The sequence below is a fragment of the Erpetoichthys calabaricus genome, chromosome 1 (genome assembly GCF_900747795.2).
Source record: "Erpetoichthys calabaricus chromosome 1, fErpCal1.3, whole genome shotgun sequence".
Taxonomy (NCBI): Eukaryota; Metazoa; Chordata; class Cladistia; order Polypteriformes; family Polypteridae; genus Erpetoichthys; species Erpetoichthys calabaricus.
Window position 1 is genome coordinate 113,977,312 of NC_041394.2, and position 21,037 is coordinate 113,998,348.

General features: G+C 39.8%; 1 protein-coding gene across 2 annotated transcripts in view; it reads left to right on the top strand.

Moving 5' to 3' along the window:
- The first annotated feature begins 6,005 nt into the window (after window positions 1-6,005).
- The window catches only part of LOC114654691 (uroplakin-3a-like), a 31,143-nt gene continuing 16,111 nt past the window's right edge, over window positions 6,006-21,037 (top strand). For both annotated transcript variants that reach the window (XM_028805398.2, XM_051929600.1), the window contains exons 1-2: window positions 6,006-6,224; window positions 6,689-6,856. In XM_028805398.2, coding sequence (XP_028661231.2) covers window positions 6,017-6,224; window positions 6,689-6,856 — 376 coding nt within the window. In that variant the 5' untranslated portion in view covers window positions 6,006-6,016. The remainder of the gene's footprint in view (window positions 6,225-6,688; window positions 6,857-21,037) is intronic.

A 21,037-nucleotide genomic window follows, 5' to 3' on the forward strand; every position in this document is an offset into this window, starting at 1 on the left:
GTTTATTTTGCGTTTTTTTCCTTTTGTCTGGTGTTTTACAATTAACAAGAACCCTGACTAGGCTCAGATCTTTAGTTTTTCTTTTTCTTGTCCAGATCCTTTAGGATAACAGATTAACCACTAAACGTTGCACCGTGAAGAAAGCGGAATGAAAGAAAGCGAGTTATGTTATATTATTGTGATAGAGACTACTAGTTACTCATGCTACCCACTGTACAATGGACAGAATACAGTTTTAGATATGATCAAACCTAATTGCACATTGTACTTAACTCTTTAACCATCAAACTGACCAATAAAAAGATGAACAAAAAAGAAGAACTGAAAACTAGAAAAGAGATGAGAATACACAACCATGGTGGAAGATCCTGAAATGTACTCTGAAGATCTGAAGGACAAAAAAAAAAGCCTTTGGGCCATTGTCAGAAAGAGTACTAAATGAAAGACCAAATAAAACTATGTTGATTTGATCTGTTATTTCCAAATTTGCATTGTACATGCACAGACGAAGGACCCAGAACCCCAAACTCAAAAAAATGAGATCACTCCATCCCACCCATTACAAATTCAAACTTGCTCAATCCAACTGAGTCTTGTACTTGTTTATTAAATATTACTAATTATGTTATTGGCACGCAGACTTATCTTGCTGGAAGAATCCTAACTCTCTTATTCTAAGTCAGTGTGTAACTGATGTTATATACTACTGTAATTTGTAACTGGAAAAATCAAATTCTCACTTAGAGGATCTGTGCAGAACTTTTTCAAAACCTGGCAGGACCTAATCAATAACATTTTAGAATAAGCATTTAAATTGAAGAAGCAGGTTCTCTCCCATCTTTTACTCCATTTATCTTTCTTCATTTATTAATTTATCTATTTACTTATTTTTACTAGCTTAAAGTTTTAGTCTGCTGGCTTAGCTCTATTTCTCAGGGGGTGGGTGTTTATTTGTTTTGAACCTTTTTTTGTAAACTTGAGTTATTTGTATGGAAAATGGGTATTTTAAGTCCCTGAGAACTGGGATCTGTTCTAAACAACAACTGACACAATTAGAACTTTCTTGCTATAACTGAGATACAGTGTGTTATCTTTACTAACTTACTGAGGGAAAAGACTATACCATTGTCTATGGCTATGAAAGAAATTATATTCTATTCAAATTAAGCAAACACTAATATGAGTTTAACTCGAAGCTTTAACTTTCTAAGATTGGCTCTTACAATAACCATAGTACCACTTCCTGTTGCGCGATTTTTCTCAAGTTTCATATCTACTTATTTTTCAGATCTAACATCCACACAAAATTTGAATCATATATCTTTATTTATAGCCATAGTTTACTTGAAAAAATCTGAAATGCGTTCAGGTAAAGTACCATTTCTGGTTGCCGGAAATAATATGTTCCTCAATTGTTCATCACCATCAATGACTTGATAATTATACTCTACACAAGTCCAGAGACGCTCATCAGGTGGTTAAGACACGTCAGAGGAAGACAGGACTACCTGGAGAAGCCAACATAAAAGCAGCTCTGTGATCAACCATTTTGCAGACACGGCACTTAGAGAGCACTTTAGCAGCCAGGAGATATGCACCCAGGTAGATGGACCCCTGACATGTTTGCCAGTGACTCTCGCAATGCCGAGAGCCAGTGGGCATACAAGTTGCCTCTGACCATGGATCAGTGGGGTAAGGAAGAGAGAGGACCATCTCTACGAGTGTACAAAGGGATGAAGCAGCTGGGAAAGGCTTTCAAAGTGCTCACTAAGTACTGTGACTGAGAATGGCAATTTCCTAGCTACCACCCCTTGTCCTGACCATTTGGACAGTTTAGCAGATCTAAGATATATAATGCTTTTTTGTTAGCAGAATCATGGTGTGCCTTGGGACTTTTTGGGTTACAAAAAGTGGCCACCACAGAAAAAACTTTGGAAGGCACTGCTGTACCTACAAAAAAGATCTAAAAAAGATCTCCGTAGCTGCAATCTCACTTAAAAAAATGACATTGTGCATTACTTGGATGGTTATGTTGCGTGCTTTGCATAAATTAGTGAAGATACTGTAAACTGGAGTAATGGGTGCAGATAATCATTACACATGGGCGTCTCAGTACCTCCCCCGGGATGCTTGATGGCAGCCTCATGGGAGAGGGAATTCTCCACAGCCCTGTTGGAATCTGGGGTGGCCACCAGGGGGTGCTGCATGGGTCCCTGAGCCGGCCTGGACAACTCTACAGCCATGCCCAGAAGTGCAATCAGAAACAAATGATCAAGCACCTGGAGCACTTTCGGATGGATGATGTGTGTATCGTTGTGAACTGAATATAAAATTTTCAACCTTTAAATGAAAATTTTATTTAATAACATTTTTAAAGGTAGTACTGTATATAAATACAGTACTGGATGTATATGCAATTCTTTAGGTACACACTTAACTTTTTTGTATTATTGTTTTGTAATTTTAAATAGATACATGAAAGAGTCACCATGACCAAAGCAGTTGTGTTGATGTGAATTTACAGAAGATCCAGAACCTTGTAGAAGTGTCACTTGCACTTGGTTGAGATGGCACATGCATGCACCTCATTTCTCATGCAGACTAAGTCAGCTTTAAGGTACATGCATGTTGTGCATTCACACAACGAGCTACCATACTTTTGCCTGAGACAGGTTCTAGGCCATCCTGCTCAATTTGTGCCACAGCTGCACTCCTGGCCTTTTTGACCTTACTTTATTCTTTGTTACTTAGTACTGCCTAATCTTATTTTTATATTTTTCATTTTTCTTTCTTCATCTTGTAAAGCACTTTGAGCTACACCGCTTGTATGAATACAGGCTATATAAATAAATGTTGTTGCCCACTCAAGCAGACATTTCCTTTAATGAACTACCTGTTTCTGATATCAACTTGGAGGAAGTTTTTCACACTCCTCCATGCAGAATATTTTATATGTGTGATGTTTGAGGATGGGTTACGTGCAGAGCCCATTTCAATCCCACCAAAGAATTTCAATGGAATTCACATCCAGGCTTGGACTTGGCCATTCCAGAACCTGCTATTGCTTTCTTTTCTGCCATTCCTTGGTGGATGTACTGCTACTATGTTTAAGGACATTGTCATATTTTCAAGGTCCACTTTCAGTTGAACTTCAGTCTTATGGCAGTTGGTCTCACATCATTCTCAAGCATCCTATCAGGTCAGTTGCTGCTGCTAATCTTTGGCAGACATGCCTTCTGGTACTGTGGTCACATAGCTATTTTTGCCACACCTGTCCATAGCACATTGTTTCAAAAGTCCAGGTCTTTGCCTAGGTATTCAAGGGCAAACTGATCTGGAGCACCTGATTTTAATTTTGGATATTGTAGGTAGTGATAAATGTTGGGGTAAACTTAAATTTCAAATTTTGCATGTGGAAAAAGTTTGTTTATTTAGATACAATTATAATACAAAATGTACATGTGGCATGATATTTGCTGTGCAACGTTTATTTATGCCATGTTATTAAAATGAAGGCAAATCTTAATATATCCACATATGTTAATAAAGGAAAAACATTTCATAGGGTGTACTTAATTTTTCACATGCAGTGACGTGCAAAATCCATTATGATTTTCTGCATGACAAAAGATTTTTACACATATTTATCCATTCAGTACTTTTAATGTAGACTTGTTATGTTGTAATAATACATTTCCAAAGTCAAAATAAACCATTTTCTGTAGATATTTAACTGAAGAGGAAAAACCCAAAAGTTAGTGTTTACATAAGTATTTAAACCTCTGTGCTTTGGAAGCTTCAGGGTTATACAAATGACAAATTAATCACAACCGCTACAATGGTAGCAGTCAATTGACGAAAATTAAGCATAATTAGGTACTACTTGTGAGTCCTTTATCTCTCTCTGGATATCACCAGCATCCATTATAAGGGCCATAGCATTCTGCTGATGTGAGAAACAAAGTCATTGAAATGTAGACAGGCAGGGAATGGCTACAGAAAATATTTGAGTTTGACTATCCATTTAAGCATTGTTGTATCCAACATCGGAAAGTAGTAGATTCATCAGAGCACCCAGACCCTTACTAGAACAGGTGTCTGACCCTGAAAACTAAAAAATCAGAGCAAGACGTCAATTGGTGAGAGAGGCTACTCAGAAGTATGCAATGCTCCTTGGCTGAAACTGGAGTAAGGGTGCATGGATCTACAATTTTAAGAGCTCTCCATAAAACAGTCCTCTATGGATGGGTAGCAAGAAAGAAACATTCTTTAAGAAGGGACACATAAATTTATGTATGGCATTTGCTACAAAGCATGAGAAAGACCCAGTTAAGATGTGAGAGAAGGTTTTATGGTCAGATGAGACCAAAACAGAACTTCTTGGCCAGACTTCAAAAAGTATGTGTGGCATAAAACTAACACTGCCAATGCCTCAAGAAACACCATACCTGTGGTAAAATATGGTGGTGACAGCATCATGCTATGGGGATGCTTTTCAGGTGCTGGGACTGGGAATCTTGTCAGAGTTGAAGGGGCAGTAGATAGACACAAATACCACACAATATTGCAGGAGAACTTGTTCTAGTCTGCTATGAACCTACGGCTCAGGAGAAGAGTCATCTTTCAACATGACCCTAAGCATAAGAACAAAGCGACACTGGAATAGCTCAGCAGTAGGGAGGCGAATGTTTTGGAATGGCCAGGTCAAAGCCCTGATCTTAACCCTATTGAGAAACTGTGGAACTATTTGAAAACTGCTGTCCAGAGGCACTGCCCCACCAATCTAGAGGATCTCTATAAATTCTGCCAAGTAAAATGGGGAAGAATCACTCCTGAACAAAGAAAAACGGGGAAGAATCACTCCTGAACAATGTGCAAAACTGGTACAGTACAGTACATATCTTCCTCAAAACAATTAAGGCTGTTATTGCAGCAAAAGGGTTCTTGATAAAAAGTATTCATGTGTAGGGTTTTAATACTTATGCAAATACTAACTGAAAAAGAAAAACTCCAAAGTTAAATATCTAAAGAAAATAATATTGTTACAGCGTGAGAGATCACATTAAGAATACTGACGTCACAAATCTTTTGTCTTGCAGAAAATTATGATGACTTTTAAGGGGATTGAATAATTTTACATGCCACTGTAACCATACAGACAATATATTGTATATACAGGAAACACTCCTGCCATTTTCAGTATGAATGGTTGTTGAGTAACCTCATGTCCTAAGGATATAAACCATCTCTGAAATTAGTGCTGCAACTGATTACGGTTCTGTGATGTTGCCAAAGTGAACCTAAACCTATTTTTGTAGAATACCTAGAAAATATGCTAATTTTAAATTAACATCTAGGAAATTAATACGTCTACTCTTCTATTTTCTAACCCACTTACCCAATTCACATTATACACTGCTCCCCAGTCCAGGGATTGCCCCTGGCTTGTGTCTGATGTGACCCTGCTCAAGAAAAGGGGGTTAGAATGGATGGACTTCTCCAGTTTTGGAATGTGGAGGCTGGAGCCTTTGTTGGCAGCACTGAAAGGGAGGGGATCAGCCTGCTCACCTCACTCTAGACTCACACAAAAATCTAACTAACACGTGCCCCACCTAGGAAATAGTACATGAAAATGTTCTGCTCTGTGATCTGCACAACCTTTGTTATACAATGTTTTGTTCTTCAAAATATATTAGTCTAAAAAAAGTGGTGACTAATATAAAAATCGATCATTTTACAAACTAAAAGATGAACAGCAATTTTTGTTTTTCGTTTACTTTTCTTTATGATCACGATACAACTATAAAAATATTAAAAGGGTGCTACATTACCACAAACCACACGCAGATCTTTTTAAGTTGCTGGGGTAGGCTACATTTACACCGATTCCTCAGGCAGGCGAGTGACAGAAACCTTTCAGCCAAGAGAACATCATCGTGCAATCAATTCATCAAGTAGGCGGTGTCTCCTTTCGCAGTGCCCAATAAGACAGTGTAATTATTCGGGACCGCTATAAATGCTCATTGTGTGTCTTACACAAGTAAGCATCAATATTTTTCGTAGTCCTAACTATAACAAAAAGCCCATGAAGTTTTGTTATTTTGCTGTGCACGTTGAAATTCGTTTCTGTTTAATTGGGCTTGTCCCGTTATTTAGATTAAACAAAATGCAACTATTGATTTGCGGAATTATTCTGATATGGTTTGGTCAGAATTCCTATTCAGGTAAAATCTTTTTGTTATATTTAAGCGCTTTCGAAGCATGGTTTTAATTATTTCATTGCACGGTGCTGCATTTATTGGGTAATTTGTTTTTTGCGCTCGGTTGCCCTAAACCGATTACTTGGGATGCCACCAAAGACTGAAGAACGCGTCCATGTGGACGGGGGATCCTCGGCGTTAATGTACTTTAAGGCGGTCAAAGTAAAGTGTGTTCCACATGATAGGCCTCCTACTCACACTGGTACTTGACTAAAGCTGTCCGTGTGAATCAAGGCTTTTTTTTTGGTAAGACGGTTTCAAGAAAGTGCTGGGAATGTCTAACCAAACGATGTTAGTTTTTAAACGATGAAACGCTTTAAAGGTAAAGCCAGAAACCAGGACTTTGAAGACTTCCCCAATGCGTGGCGTTAAATCATATTTAAGAAATTATTTAATATAACTTACCTTTTTTCTTATCCCTCTTTTAGCAAATAACCCGGTAGTGCTGGTACAACCGCAGTTGGCTTCGCCGCTCCTGCTGCCCTACAATCCAACGCAGACCACTGTGTCGCTGGAGAAGCCCTTCTGCGTCTTCGACACGCTGAATCCTTCAAGTAACGCCAACGTGGACGTGTACGTCGTGTTGAGTTCGGTGGGTAAGTACAGATTTCACAAAGCACTGAGTCACTATAAAGTTTAGGTAAACTGGTTCTTGTGTGTTCACCGTACAACGCACTGACCCCCTACACTGGCATTGCTCCAGCCGTACGCACGGGTAGCCCAGTGCTTGCTGGGATAGGCTCCAGCTTCCCCGTCACCCATCTCTGGATCGGCGGGTTTGGAAGATGAATGTATGAATATAAAGATATTCGTGAGGAAAACAGTAAAGATCTTATTTATAATCTTCCGTTTAAGGAGTACTACATTTCCAGCAGCCAAACAAGAATGTGAGCCAATCGATAACCAACTAACATGATAACATGTGACACTGTGTGTCCATAACAATATCTATTTCAATAAAATATTTGGAGTAAGATGAGCAGGGCCGTCTTAACGCATGGGCATGTTGGGCAGTTGCTTATCCCCATGCTTATCTATGTATGTTGTGACTTGCTGAGTGGTTGTGTAGGTAGGGGCCCCAGTGCACTGCTTTGCCATGGGGCTTATAATGATGTTAACACGGCCCTGGAGGTGAGTGACGGTCCAAGAAATATTTATTACCCAGAGCAATGAAACATTGGTGGTCTTAAGAAAAAAAGAAAAGCAATGTGTGGTATTTCAGAATGAGAGCAATATGACGCTATTGAATTAATGTGATTCATTAACAGACTTCTACTGTATACAAGGGACTGTTTGCAGCCAGAAATGTTGGTCCTCTGGGTACTGAATTTGACAACCACAAATTAGCTTGTCATATGCTGGCTAGCTTTGCATCTCATTTTGTGTGTGTGTGTGTTTCCTTGACTTTAATCTTTTGGCTGCTAGTTTAATCACTTAGAGCAGGGATCCTCAATCACAGTCCCGGAGAGCCACGGTGGCTGCAGGTTTTTGCTCCAACCCAATTGCTTAATAAGAAGCACTTAATGCTCAAGTAACACTTCTGTTTCACTCTAGTTGTCTTGCTCATTAAGATTTTGAACCCTTATTGCTTATTTTAGTCTTAAACAGCCATATTCTTGGCCTTTAATTGCTCCTAATTAGCAATAACATGCAAATGGCAAAAGAGACCAGCATTTCTCCATTTAGCTTGTTACCATTTACACCTGTGTTTATCATGCACTATTGGGTTAAATTAAATACTTGGAAGGAAATTGAAGAGGAAAAAGTGAAGGACTGAGAATTACTCATCCATTTTAGCCTTCAAATCATTTGGATGATATCCTTAGAAAGGGAAAGAAAATCCAGGATATAAATTACCTGACATAGTTAAAGCACTAACAAACCATGAAATTAAATTATTGGCAAGAATTACTTTCTAATTAAGCAACCAGGTTAGAACAAAAACCTGCAGCCACTGCGGCCCTCCAGGACTGCGATTGAGGACCCCTGACTTAGAGGATGCTCCATTAGCAGTACTAGATAAATTTAAAGTAAAGTGGCAGAAAAGAAAACTCTCATTCCTACAGGCAGGGGTGCAAGGTGGGGTGAGGATTGTGGATGGGATGATAAGTTGTACCGGGAGCTGGACTTTTGGGGGTCCTTTTAATCTCTGCACAAATCCATTGTTTGTATAATGTTGCCATCAATACCTTTTGGTGATGTGACAACAGACTTGGAATGTCAAATGAAGCCACTTTTAAAGATGAAGCAACTCTCCTTGAAGTGCTTGATATCATACACTAGCCAACCCGCGGCGTACCATACGCCGCATAATCACGCCGCTTTTTTAATGATTTTTAAGCACGGGGAAAAAAATGAACATTTGAAAAATCCGTAATTTAATAAACCACCAAGAAAAGTAACATTGCAACAATGCACGCTACGAACCAACATACAATTGTCCCTGACTGAAAACTGGAGGACCGCCGTCGCGCCTTCTCCTCCCAGAGCGAGGGACGGGGCTGGACAGCACTCGGGCGGAAAGGGGGGAGAGGGGAAGGACGCCCATTCCGCCCCCTCCGTCCTGGCCCCCCCGCCATTCTAGTCTGCTGATTTCTTAGTCATCTTAGTCATCGTTCAGTACACACTGCCTGCTCATGTGCCCGCCCCCAACACCTCACCTGAGTAGCTTTTGTCTGTGTACAGTCCACATGCACCTCTGAGCCATGCTGATTTTTCATTGTTCTTTGCGGTTCCGGCTGCTTTTCTATATATAATCCATCAAGCCACCCGACCATGGTGGTAGCGGGGGGGGGTGTGTGTACAAAGGGCAGGGATGTAATCAGTGCAAGCGTATGACCCGCACTTACTGGGAATTCCTCGTTCGTTGGGAACAATTACAAGCCCCGGTCTCCATCATGAATGGGGTTCAACGGCTTACCCACGCCTCTCGGCGCCGGGAAGACACATGTTGATCCATTCAGTGTAGTGCGCGTGCATTACCGAACATCCAAGGGCATCACAGACCTGTTAATGCTCAATCTCATGTGGCTGAAAGCCACTTGTCCCTCTAAGAAGTTGGACAGCGACCGCTTTTGGGTTGCGTAACTATTTAGCAGACGGGAGTCTCGTTCGTTTTTGGAATTAACCAGACAAATCGTTCCACCTGCTAAGAACGGCCATGCACCACCACCCACAGAATCGAGAAAGAGCAATCAATCTGTCAATCCTCTCGGTGTCCGGGCTGGGTGAGGTTTCCCGTGTTGAGTCAAATTAAGCGAAAGGCTCCACACCTGGTGGTGCCCTTCTGTCAATTCCTTTAAGTTTCAGCTTTGCAACCATACTTCCCCCGGAACACAGACTTTGGTTACCCGGTTGGCTGCCCGGCAGGTCATGGGAATGACGCCGCTGGATCGCCAGTTGGCATCGTTTATGGTCGGAACTACGACGGTATGTGACCGTCTTCGAACCTCCGACTTTCATTCTTGATTAATGAAAACATTCTTGGCAAATGCTTTCGCTCTCGCTCGAATTGTTGGCTCTGTCGTGCGTGTGCCATGGTCGGCTGCTTAGTGAATTGTTGGTGGGCGGGGCTCTGTGAGTTGGTGGGCGTGGCTCTGTCTTGCGTGCGTCTTGCTTGTCATGGACTTAGTGAATTCTTAGAGTTGCTGGGCGTGGCTCTGAGTTGTCGTCGTATCCCATGGTCTTAGCGTTGGTGAGCGGGTCTCTGTGAGTTGGCGGACGTGGCTATGTCGTGTGTATCCCATGGTTGTCTTGCTTGTTCTGTCGGCTTAGTGAATTATATATATATAGGTGGAATGCAGCTTCAGAATATTTACCCATATGTGTGAATTGCATTGTATGTATTTTGTGTGTTACTGTTCTCCTTGTTTGAGTGTTGTAGTAAATTTAATTTAAGGAATACTCCGTCTCAAAAAAAGTTAACCCGTGTAGTTTGTCATGGCTGCCGAAAAAATGTAGTTCCGTTTTCATGGAGAAAGTACTGTAGCAGTAGAGGCGTGGAGCCACCTCTTGAACCCTCTGGTACCACTCTGAACACCTGGTGAATGTATAATAACTATTTATTTTATAATTATACAGTGCACCCTCCACTCCACACTCCTATAACAATAATTCTCTCTCAACAAACCAATACCTCCTCGCCCAGACACTTTGCCACCCTACCTCCCAGCTCAGCTCAGTGTACTGGGCTTCCCAGAGTCCTTTTATAGCCCCTGACCCGGAAGTGGTTCCTGGCACAACCCACAAGTCCGTTTCCTTCCGGGTCAGGGCAAACAGTCCTCTTCTTCATCCCGGGAGCACGTCATTTCCTCCAGTAACGTGACTGACGCACTCCCGGGTTATAGGGCACGCAAGAGCCCACTAGCCCCCCTACAGCGACTCCCGGTGGCCCCCAAGGTATCCAGCAGGGCTGTGTGTATAAACTGCAAAGTCCGTGAGGCCCTGCTGGAAGTCGGGGCACCATCCTGCTGTCTGGAGGGCTCCTCCTAGCGGCCTGGGGGTGGCGACCGGAATCCATAGCCGGTCGTCCATCACAGTACATACTGTACCAAAGATTAGAGAAAGGACCCAATAGTGACCAGGGGGATATTTTTCGTACATGGATTAGTTGTTTAGCTGGATGTAATTGTTGACGATTTGGCCTGATCCTGGATCTGTCGGTTTTTCTAAACTCTTGCTGGAAGTGTTGTTATAGCAACACATCCTAATCCTCAAACCTGCTCGGAGCAGGTTTGTTCTACGTAAACAAGGATTAGTTTACACACGTAATCAGTGACGGTGTGTGGAAGTCATCCAGTCATGGCTTCGCTGTTCATGAATGAGCGACCAATGGATAGTGGTGCGCAAATTATACGAAGAGAATTTCATATAGAGAGGGTTTTGCGCAATCGGCAAGATCCTTTATTGCTCCTGGAGGAAATTCTTTTCGAAAGATACCGCTTTAGCCGAGGGGGAATATTGTACCTCAAAGATTTATTAGCACCTTATATTCGAAGTCAAACTAGGCGAAGTCGGGCTCTCACAACCACACAGACAGCATGCATTGCTTTGAGGTTTTTTACAAGTGGCAATTTTTTATATACTGTAAGCGATGCGGAAAATCTAACAAAGTGCAGTTTGCCAGGCAATTCGTAAAGTCTGTTTGGCTCTGAAATATTTCCTTCAGGTTTTCATAGTGTTTCCTGGACACCTGCGTGTGCAGACAATAAAAGAGGCGTTTTAGTCTGTGTATTACCTACCTGCAATGGCATGAAACACCCACAGTTCCATGAAGAATCTCAATCAGCCTAACATTCTCATTACCAGGATTTCCAAATGTGATTGGGGCACATGGGACTGATCAGAGTGGAGTTTGATCAAACATTATTTGGAAAATGTACATCTCCTCCTGATGAATAATCACAGTGTCTTCATCAAATATTTGACCTTCGTCAATATCTCGTTGGTCAGACACAGGTTCAAGGGATATGACATTCCCTGCAACTGACTCAACAAAAAAGAGGGCTATATGGAACATACCTATGGCACACATGGAGGACAAATATATGCAATGACCATCCTTTACCTGAAATGAAGTGATCACTGCATCCTGCCACTGGTTTTGAGGAGGAGCTTCCCCCTGGAATGCCCTCAGAAACAGGGCGATGGGCATTTTGCTGGAGAGCCAACTCTTCTACAGGGGTTAGGTCTGGACCGCGTGGACCTCCACCTGTTTTTTGCTTGTCTGCCTTCTTATTAGCTTTAAAATTTAATGTTTTTTATATTATATATGATTATTTATGTCAACAATTCTTTAAATAGTTATATACCAATATTTACCAGTTTGAAGTATATTCTTGTACTTCACTTTAACCTGTTCCCATGTTCTCCTTGTGCTCATGTTTGACCTGGAATGATGACATATTAAATAATAATTAATCGGTAAGTACAATGCACACGCGTTTAATTTGTCGGCCGCTTTTTGCCAGCCGTCTCTTCTGGTTTTTGCTGCTTTTGCAGTGTTACCCCTTGTGCATATTACATCTTGAAATTCTTCATGTCCTTCGAATAAAAGGTCTTGCTCCGCTTGTGTGAAGAAAAAAAAAAGCGCCGCTGATCATGTCTTCTAGACCCAATATATATGGGCTTTTCAATCAGCGCGGGCGCGCGCATTCATCTCAGATGATTAGATCCAGCTAGACTAATCTACTGCACGGCTGTGTTTGAAAAACCGACTTTTATCCCGGATGAGTTTCACTGGCATTAACTCATCCAAGATGAGGCATCTGATCTCGGATGATTTAAGCGACATACAGAAAATACCCACCAGTGCTAGACAATGGCAAACAATGTGGAGGGGATTGTAGCATAATCCACATGTCAGTTAGCCATTCACATGCTCAGAATTCTTGACCAGTGAATGAAGGGCGAGAAGCAGATTGTTAAAATGTATCACTAATGATATTACCTTACTTGAAATAGTATATGCATTGAAGTAAACATTGTAATCTGTTTTTGCAATATTAACAATAAAAGAAACGCATAATAAAAACCACGTTGAGAGCTCCATCCTGATTCTGTTTGTGCTGCTTTGATAAAGATGTGTATGTGTTTTTTTGGTTTTTTTTAACAGCCAAATTGATAAAAGCAAGAGTGGCAATGATAATGTAGTAGTCCGGAGTTCTATAAGCAATAGTAAAAGCTGACATATTAATGAACTAGAATACGATACAAAGTCTTATTGTTGCTTTATTCCATTACAAAAATTGAAACGAAAACTGCATTAATAAGTGTATAGGCATAGATATTTGCAGTTTGAGAATGTCTTCAAAGGGGCTTCTTTTAAAGGCAAGGGCCTTCACAGAAGGGATGAATGTGAGTCACTTGTTTCAAAAGCACATCTATTATCAGTTTATTGCTCAGAAATGCCATAATTGTGTAAATTTGATTGCCCTACTTTCTGTCTTGGAGCTCATTCTAGAAAGAAGGGTTTCAAAAATATCTATCTTTTGGCCACATGAATTGCATTATCCTGGCTTAATCTGAGCCAGAAACACAGATTTGGGTAGAATCAAGCTGTTCTTGCTATGTTACGTAAATTAGGGGGCATAATGATCCCTAAAAGAAATGTACACTCTCGGCACTGCAGAAGAACTTTCATGTTTTTTAAAGTGTGGTATGTTTTTTGTGTTTGAACAGCATGATGAATGGGTTTTGTTGGGGCAGGTAGAATAACCGGTTGATATAACACATGGACACCAGAATCCATACGTAATACTGTAGTGTTTTTCTCCAGTTGACTTACAAAGCATCATTTTGTTGCAGCAGCATGTAGTTGCAGACAGTTGCCAGTGAACCATGGGTGACATATTAAGAATACTAGCAGATAACCTATCATCTGGAAAATTATTACTGTTAGATTCAGAGCTGGGCAGATGGCTTCATGTAAGTATACATTTTTTAGAGGGAGTAGTAATTTGACAAATGTAAATCTATACTAATAAAAGGCAAAGCCCTCACTGACTCACTGACTGACTGACTCACTCATCACTAATTCTCCAACTTCCCGTGTAGGTAGAAGTCTGAAATTTGGCAGGCTCATTCCTTACAGCTTACTTACAAAAGTTAGGCAGGTTTCATTTCGAAATTCTACGTGTAATGGTCATAACTGGAACCTGTTTTTTGTCCATATACTCTAATGGAGGAGGCGGAGTCACGTATCGCATCATCACGTATTACGCCTCCTACGTAATCACGTGAACTGAAAACGAGGAAGAGATTTACAGCACAAGTCAAACGCGGGAACGAAGGTAAATGACGTTAATTGTTGACTGTCTTTTAATACTGTGTACTTGTTGAGTGTCTTTTAATACTGTGTAAGCATACATATTAACACATGTGCAATTAAACGTGTGCATTTACGGGGTGATTTCTCAGGCTTAAAAGCTCGCCTTTTATTAAAAAGGTAAATGCAAACTCTTTTCATTCTGAAGGGCACAAACCACGTTAGATTTCAGCTGTTAAACGCGCAAAAATGTCAGTACACCAGATAAATAAGCGCAACATATTATCAGTTGTATTGTATGCTTACAATACATATAGAAATGTGTTAATCGTTAACTAATATTATGGGATGGTGTTTTTCGACTCACGCTTTGATTTAAACGATTGCATGTCTTGGTGGGTTTGCGTAGCTTATTGTCAATATCTTTACAGCTCTTTTTAAGACTTAATTTAAAAAGGTTTTCTTTTCTTCTTAATAAAAATTTAAAAGCAGTACTTCGCCAGTGCGAAGCGCTCACTTCACTCCCTTACGGGAATCGAACCTCGGACGTCAGCGCTAGAGGCTAAGCCCCTAAAATTGCGCCACGGTGTGTGGTTCGTTTATTTGACAGCATGTACATCGGGTTAATTACATTCACGGCATTCGTAGTCTGATTCACAATCTGATTGTATGGGTGGTTACCTACCAGGTAACGCTTATGGTTAGTCAGCTCGAAGTGATCACTCGAGTGAAGGCAGCTTCACAAAAAAACAGATCCTTAACAAATTGCTATTGGTATATTTTCCCTCAATTTTAAAAGGTTTTCTTTTCTTCTTAATAAAAATTTAAAAGCAGTACTTCGCCGGTGCGAAGCGCGGGGATTTGAGCGACTGATGCATACAGACATATTCATGAGTGCAGGTACTTCAGAAAGAAAGCACCATGTAAACCTAAACTTTAAATTAAGTTCATAGACCTACAAAAGGTTGCCATTGATTTGAGGCAAGATTGCTTTACTCATGTACAACTATACGTTGCATTCTTAAAAGTAAGCTTGCACAACTTGGTCATATTACAACCTGAGTGCTGAACTGACAACGTCGTATACAAACAGAACTATAACAATTGTAATAAACAAACAAAAAAAAGCGAAGAACCCTTGGATTTAATAAAAAGGCTCCTTCCTTGGCGAAGCAAGGAAAAAGGAAGACCTTATATGGCGTTGGTTTATAAAACAGCGGAAAAACTGTTAAGGGTGCTTCACAAAAAAACAGATCCTTAACAAATTGCTATTGGGATATTTTCCCTCAATTTAAAAAGCTTTTCTTCTTAATAAAAATTTAAAAGCAGTATTTCGCGGGGATTTAGATAGATTATATATATAATATAATATATATATATAATATGTAAGCTTATAAGTACTGCCTTACTTCTCTTTAAGAAAGGAAGATGTAATGATACTTGATTTAAACGATTCCATGTCTTGGTGGGTTTGCGTAGCTTATTGTCAATATCTTTACACCTGTTTTTAAGACTTATTGACTGAAACGGGCTTTCACAAAAAAAGTTAGGGCTTTGCTACAGGATACACCCTCCACAAGTTAAGGAAGTAAAAATAAAAGTGTATATTTCTGTTTTATTTAAACCTTTTAAGTTTGTATGCATAGCCCCATTTGGCTGTTTTACTTTTTTTTTTCTTTCTTCAATAATATTAAATCTCCTTAAAGATAAAGAACATATGCATTTTACTTTTTTTGTATCTCTTTAGTAATATTTTAGTGTAAAAGGATAACCAGTATTTAAACCTTTTATGTTACTTTATAAAGTTATTTTACACAATGTTGAAAAATTAATAAGAAAGCTACATATTTTGGCAGCTGCTGCTTTAATTTTCAATGAAATGAAAAAAGCTCTCCAAGAGAAAACCTCAATGAAGAAGAAACAGTTTGCACTATCTAAAAAGGAGAAACCCTCATTTATAAAGGTTTGCTGCAGATGACTTGACTGAAAATAAATTAATACTTCCTATGTGTGTAATACATATTTATCTATTTTACTTATGCCTTTATTCCAGCAACTTGCAACATCTGAGGTACAATTTGTTACATTACTTTTGTTTTTTGCATCACAGGCAGGTGAAGTGACTTCCTCAGGGTCACACAGTGGTGTCAGTACCAGGATTTGAACTGACAAGCTCCGGGTTTGCTGAAATATTACTGAAGAAAGGAAAAAAAACGAAAACGGGCAAATAGGGCTATGCATACAAATGTCCATCCATCCATTATCCAACCCGCTATATCCTAAATACAGGAGCCAATAAGTAGAAATGTATATATACAGTATATGTGTACGTATGTATATGTGTGTGTGTGTGTGTGTATATATATATATATAATTATATATAATTTGTATATGTATAAACAGTAATCCCTCCTCCATCGCGGGGGTTGCGTTCCAGAGCCATCCGCGAAGTAGAAACCATATGTTTATATGGTTATTTTTATATTGTCATGGTTCGGTCACAGATTTGCGCAGAAACACAGGAGGTTGTAGAGAGACAGGAACGTTATTCAAACACTGCAAACAAACATTTGTCTCTTTTTCAAAAGTTTAAACTGTGCTCCATGACAAGACAGAGATGACAGTTCCGTCTCACAATTAAAAGAATGCAAACATAGCTTCCTCTTCAAGGGAGTGCGGGTCAGGAGCAGATAATGTAAGAGAGATAGAGAAAAGCAAACAAATCAATAGGGCTGTTTGGCTTTTAAGTATGCGAAGCACCGCGGCACAAAGCTGTTGAAGGCGGCAGCTCACACCCCCTCCGTCAGGAGCAGAGAGAGAGAGAGAGAGACAGAGAAAAACAAACAAGCAAAAATCAATACTTGCCCTTCGAGCTTTCAAGTATGCGAAGCACCCTGCAGCATGTTGCTTCAGGAAGCAGCTGCACAGAAGGTAGCAACGTGAAGATAATCTTTCAGCATTTTTAGACGAGCGTCCGTATCGTCTAGGTGTGCGCACAGCCCCCCTGCTCAATCCCCCTACGTCAGGATCAGAGAAAGTCAGCGCAAGAGAGGGAGAGAGAAAAGTAAGTTGGGTAGCTTCTCAGCCATCTGCCAATAGTGTCCCTTGTATGAAATCAACTGGGCAAACCAACTGAGGAAGCATGTACCAGAAATTAAAAGACCCATTGTCGCAGAAATCCGCGAACCAGCAAAAAATCCGCAATATATATTTAAATATGCTTACATATAAAATCCGCAATGGAGTGAAGCCGCGAAAGGCGAAGCGCGATATAGCGAGGGATTACTGTAGATGGAAAGACTGACACATCTACTTTTTTTTCTTTTTTTTTTAAACTTAAAAGAAATAAGAAGAAACATGGTTTAAATGTTAATTATGAAAGGGACTGGGGTAGATGCCATCATCTCTTTCATTAAATCATTACGCGGAAATTGATTAAATGTATGTAGTATGTTTCCAACAACAGATGCTCTGTATAGATTTACCAAGCAGTTTTTTAGTTGTTGGTAGGGTAGGTAAAACGATCAGATTTCACTAGCAGATTATAATTTGAATTTATGATCTTACTTGAAGACAAACTGTCATTTGAATATGTAAGAAAGGTATTGACCTTTTACGTTATGCTAATTTCAGTGTTGCATAACTGGTCACACAATGTGACTTTATGGTATGTCTTCAGATCTGGTTGGTTAGTTTATAGTATAACTGAAAGGCACATTCTAGGGAATCATGCCCTTTCACAAGGTACATTTGAACAATTGTATTCCCTTTCACATGTTAAAAGTAATGTTCAGCTCCTGTCCATTGTCAGGAGTGACTGCCATCACAGCTGCTGCTGCTTCAATGCCAGACTGTGCATGCAACCAAAAAAATTAGCATTGCCTCCTTTATTGTGCTCTTTGCAATTAATTTGCCACTCATTGACTTGGATGATGTTGGATGACCGGAAAGTGTTTTCTTCTGAAGAGGTTGAATCCTTACCTTCATCTATTCTGAAAAGAGTCAGTAACTTGAAAAGTAGTGGCTTAGATCAGATACAGGATTTCATTTATGATCTTACAGGAATGAGGAAATAGTCTGCCAGGGCTTGAATTTCAGCATGGGCTTGTTGGTTTCGAGCACATTTAAAGATCTTTTATATGGTTTAACTTAATAAAGTGTAAAATACTGCACGTGTTTCAAAGAAACTGTTTTATTGCCACTTTTATGTAACTGGTTCAGAAATAAAAAAAAAATTGAAATTGCTTTGACAAAATGATGTGACTAATTAGATGTGTTTCATTTGTTTCAAGTTAGTGTTACACATTTTGAATGTGGTATTTAGAAATACAGTGCCTATTTAAAAAGTATTAATTTTCTTGGAAGTTTATTACAGTTAGACAACATTGAATCACAGTGTCAAAATGGCAAATTAAAGCCACTATTCAGAAGATGACTTTTTTTTTTTTTTTTTCTTTGTCAAAGTGAAAACAGACCTCTGCAAAGTGGTGTAAATTAGAAATGTAAAACCCCAAATAATTCATCGCATAAGTATGCGCATGATTCAAGCATGTTTGGAAGCCATTGAATCCATTGAGTCTCCCAAGTCTAGTCCCAATTAGATTCAGATCTGGACTTAGCCACCCCAAGACATCAGCAGTGTTGTTTTGTACCATTCCTTTGTAGCTTTTACTTTTATGCTTGGAGTTGTCTTACAGGAAAACAATCTCCCAAGATACATGTATCTTACAGCCTGCATCAGATTTTTCTCCCAGGATTTACTTGTATTTTTCTGTGTTCATGTAACTCTCCAAACTCACAAACCTTTCTGGGCTTGCAGCAGAGAAGCATCTCCACAGCATGATGCCATCGGTATGATTTGTGGTGGGAATTGTGTGTGTCTGATAATGTGTGGTGTTTGACATGCTGTTTTAATATGATTACCAGAAGGATCAATTTTGGTTTCCTCTTTTTATTAAAAATGAATTGCTATTTTCCAGTTTTCCATAAAGGTATGACTAATGGAGGACCCAGCCAACAGTTGTATACATAGTTCTCTTGGTTGCCTCCTTTGATAGTTATCTTGTTGCTCAATCACTTTAGGTTTTGTGTATGGCCTGCTTTATCCAGATTTCTAGCTGTGTCATACTTCCCATTTCTAAATGACCTCTACTGTACTCTTAGAGCTGTTCAGACACTTGGATATTTTTCTTAATGCTTTTTAGTCAATTTTGTTCATGGATAGAAATGCTTTAGTGCTGCAGTCAATTGAAACCCAGCCCCTTGACTACAAACCCGTTGTAGCAATTGATTTCATTATGTGACTTCTAAAACCAGTTGGCTACACCAGCAAAAATTTGGTATGTCATATTACAGGGGGTGAATACTTACAGTCAAAGTAAAAAGTATATGAACCCTTTGGAATTATCTGGTTTACTGCATGAATTGGTCATAAAAAGTGATCTGATCTTCATCTAAGTCACAGGTACTGATACACAATGAGCTTAAGCCAATGACACACAAAATTCTACTCTTTTCATGTAAATATTTTACAAACACAATCAACGTTCACAGTGGTAGTGGAAAAAGTAAGTGAACCTTGGGATTTAATAACTAATTGACCCTCCCTTGGCAGCAATGACCTCAACCAGGTGCTTCCTGTAACTTCAGATCAGACCTGCACATCGTGCGGGGGGAATTTTAGCCCATTCTTCCCTGCACAACTGCCTTAACTCTTTCGTATTCTTTGGTTGTCTTCTGTGTATGGCTCTCTTCAAGTCATTCCACAGCATCTCAATAGGATTGAGATCTGGGCTCTGACTGGGCCACTCCAAAAGGCGGAGTTTGTTCTTCTGAAGCCATTGTGCTGTGGATTTGCTGCCATGTTTGGGGTCATTGTCCTGTTGCATCACCCAGCCTCTTCTAAGCTTAAGTTGACGGACAGACACCCTCACATTATCCTGGAGAATTTGTTGATAAACTTGTGAATTCATTTTCCCCTCAATGATGGTAAGCTGCCCAGGCCCTGATGCAGCAAAGCGGCCCAAATCATGATGTTCACTACACCATACTTTTACTGTAGGGATGATGTTTTGATGTTGATATGCAGTGCCCTTTTTACACCAAATGAAGTTCTGCTTGTTCCTCCCAAATAGTTCAATTTTGGTTTCATCAATCGCAGCTGTTTTAGTGCGAGGCATGATTCCCATCTGGATATGCTTCTTGTCAAAAGCTCAAAGTCCAACTTTATAGTGTGATTGATTAAAAAAAAAAAAAAAAAAAAAACCAAAAAAAAAAACCAAAGTAATTCTAGGCCACACCTCTTGTTTCATTAAATGGACTCCAGGTGTGCTAAATTCTGACTGCGATGAGCTTTTTAAAAAGTCATTAGCTTAGGGTTCACTTACTTTTTCCAACCTTCAGTTTCAGTTTGAATGATTTATTCAATATGGTCAAAAATTCTCTGAAAATCTGTGTATCTTTAGTTATAGGAGACTGTGTTTGTTCATTATTGTGACTGACATGAAGATACAACCATGTTTTATATGGGAATTAGACCTAAATATAGATAATTCCTAGGGGTTCACATACTTTTTACTTTGACTGTATGTGATCAATTTGTTGAATAGTGGGTCTGTGGCTCAGCAGCATGGGATCCGTTTTAAATAATTAAATACCCAGCTCGATCTCCATGGGTATGTATGCTAGCACGGCTGTGGGAGGTTGGTGTGGAGATTGAGGCGCAGTGCACCTGTGCGTGAGGGTGTGGTTTGTCTTGATTGATGCATTGGCTTTCCGCTGTTTGCAATTGAAGAGCTGCGCCCACTGAGGCAAATAAGAAATGAGCCGGCACAGGGAAAAAGGAAACTCAAAGATTCAAGAAATTGAATGAAAGAATTGAAAGAAAAGAACAGAAGAGAGCGGAGGTTAAAACTAGAGAATGGAGAGAAGGTAGATGGCATTGAGAGCTGGTGCTTGAGAGAGGGCAGGCAGACAGGCAGCCGGTAGGATGACCCTAAGGGATTGTGCGGCC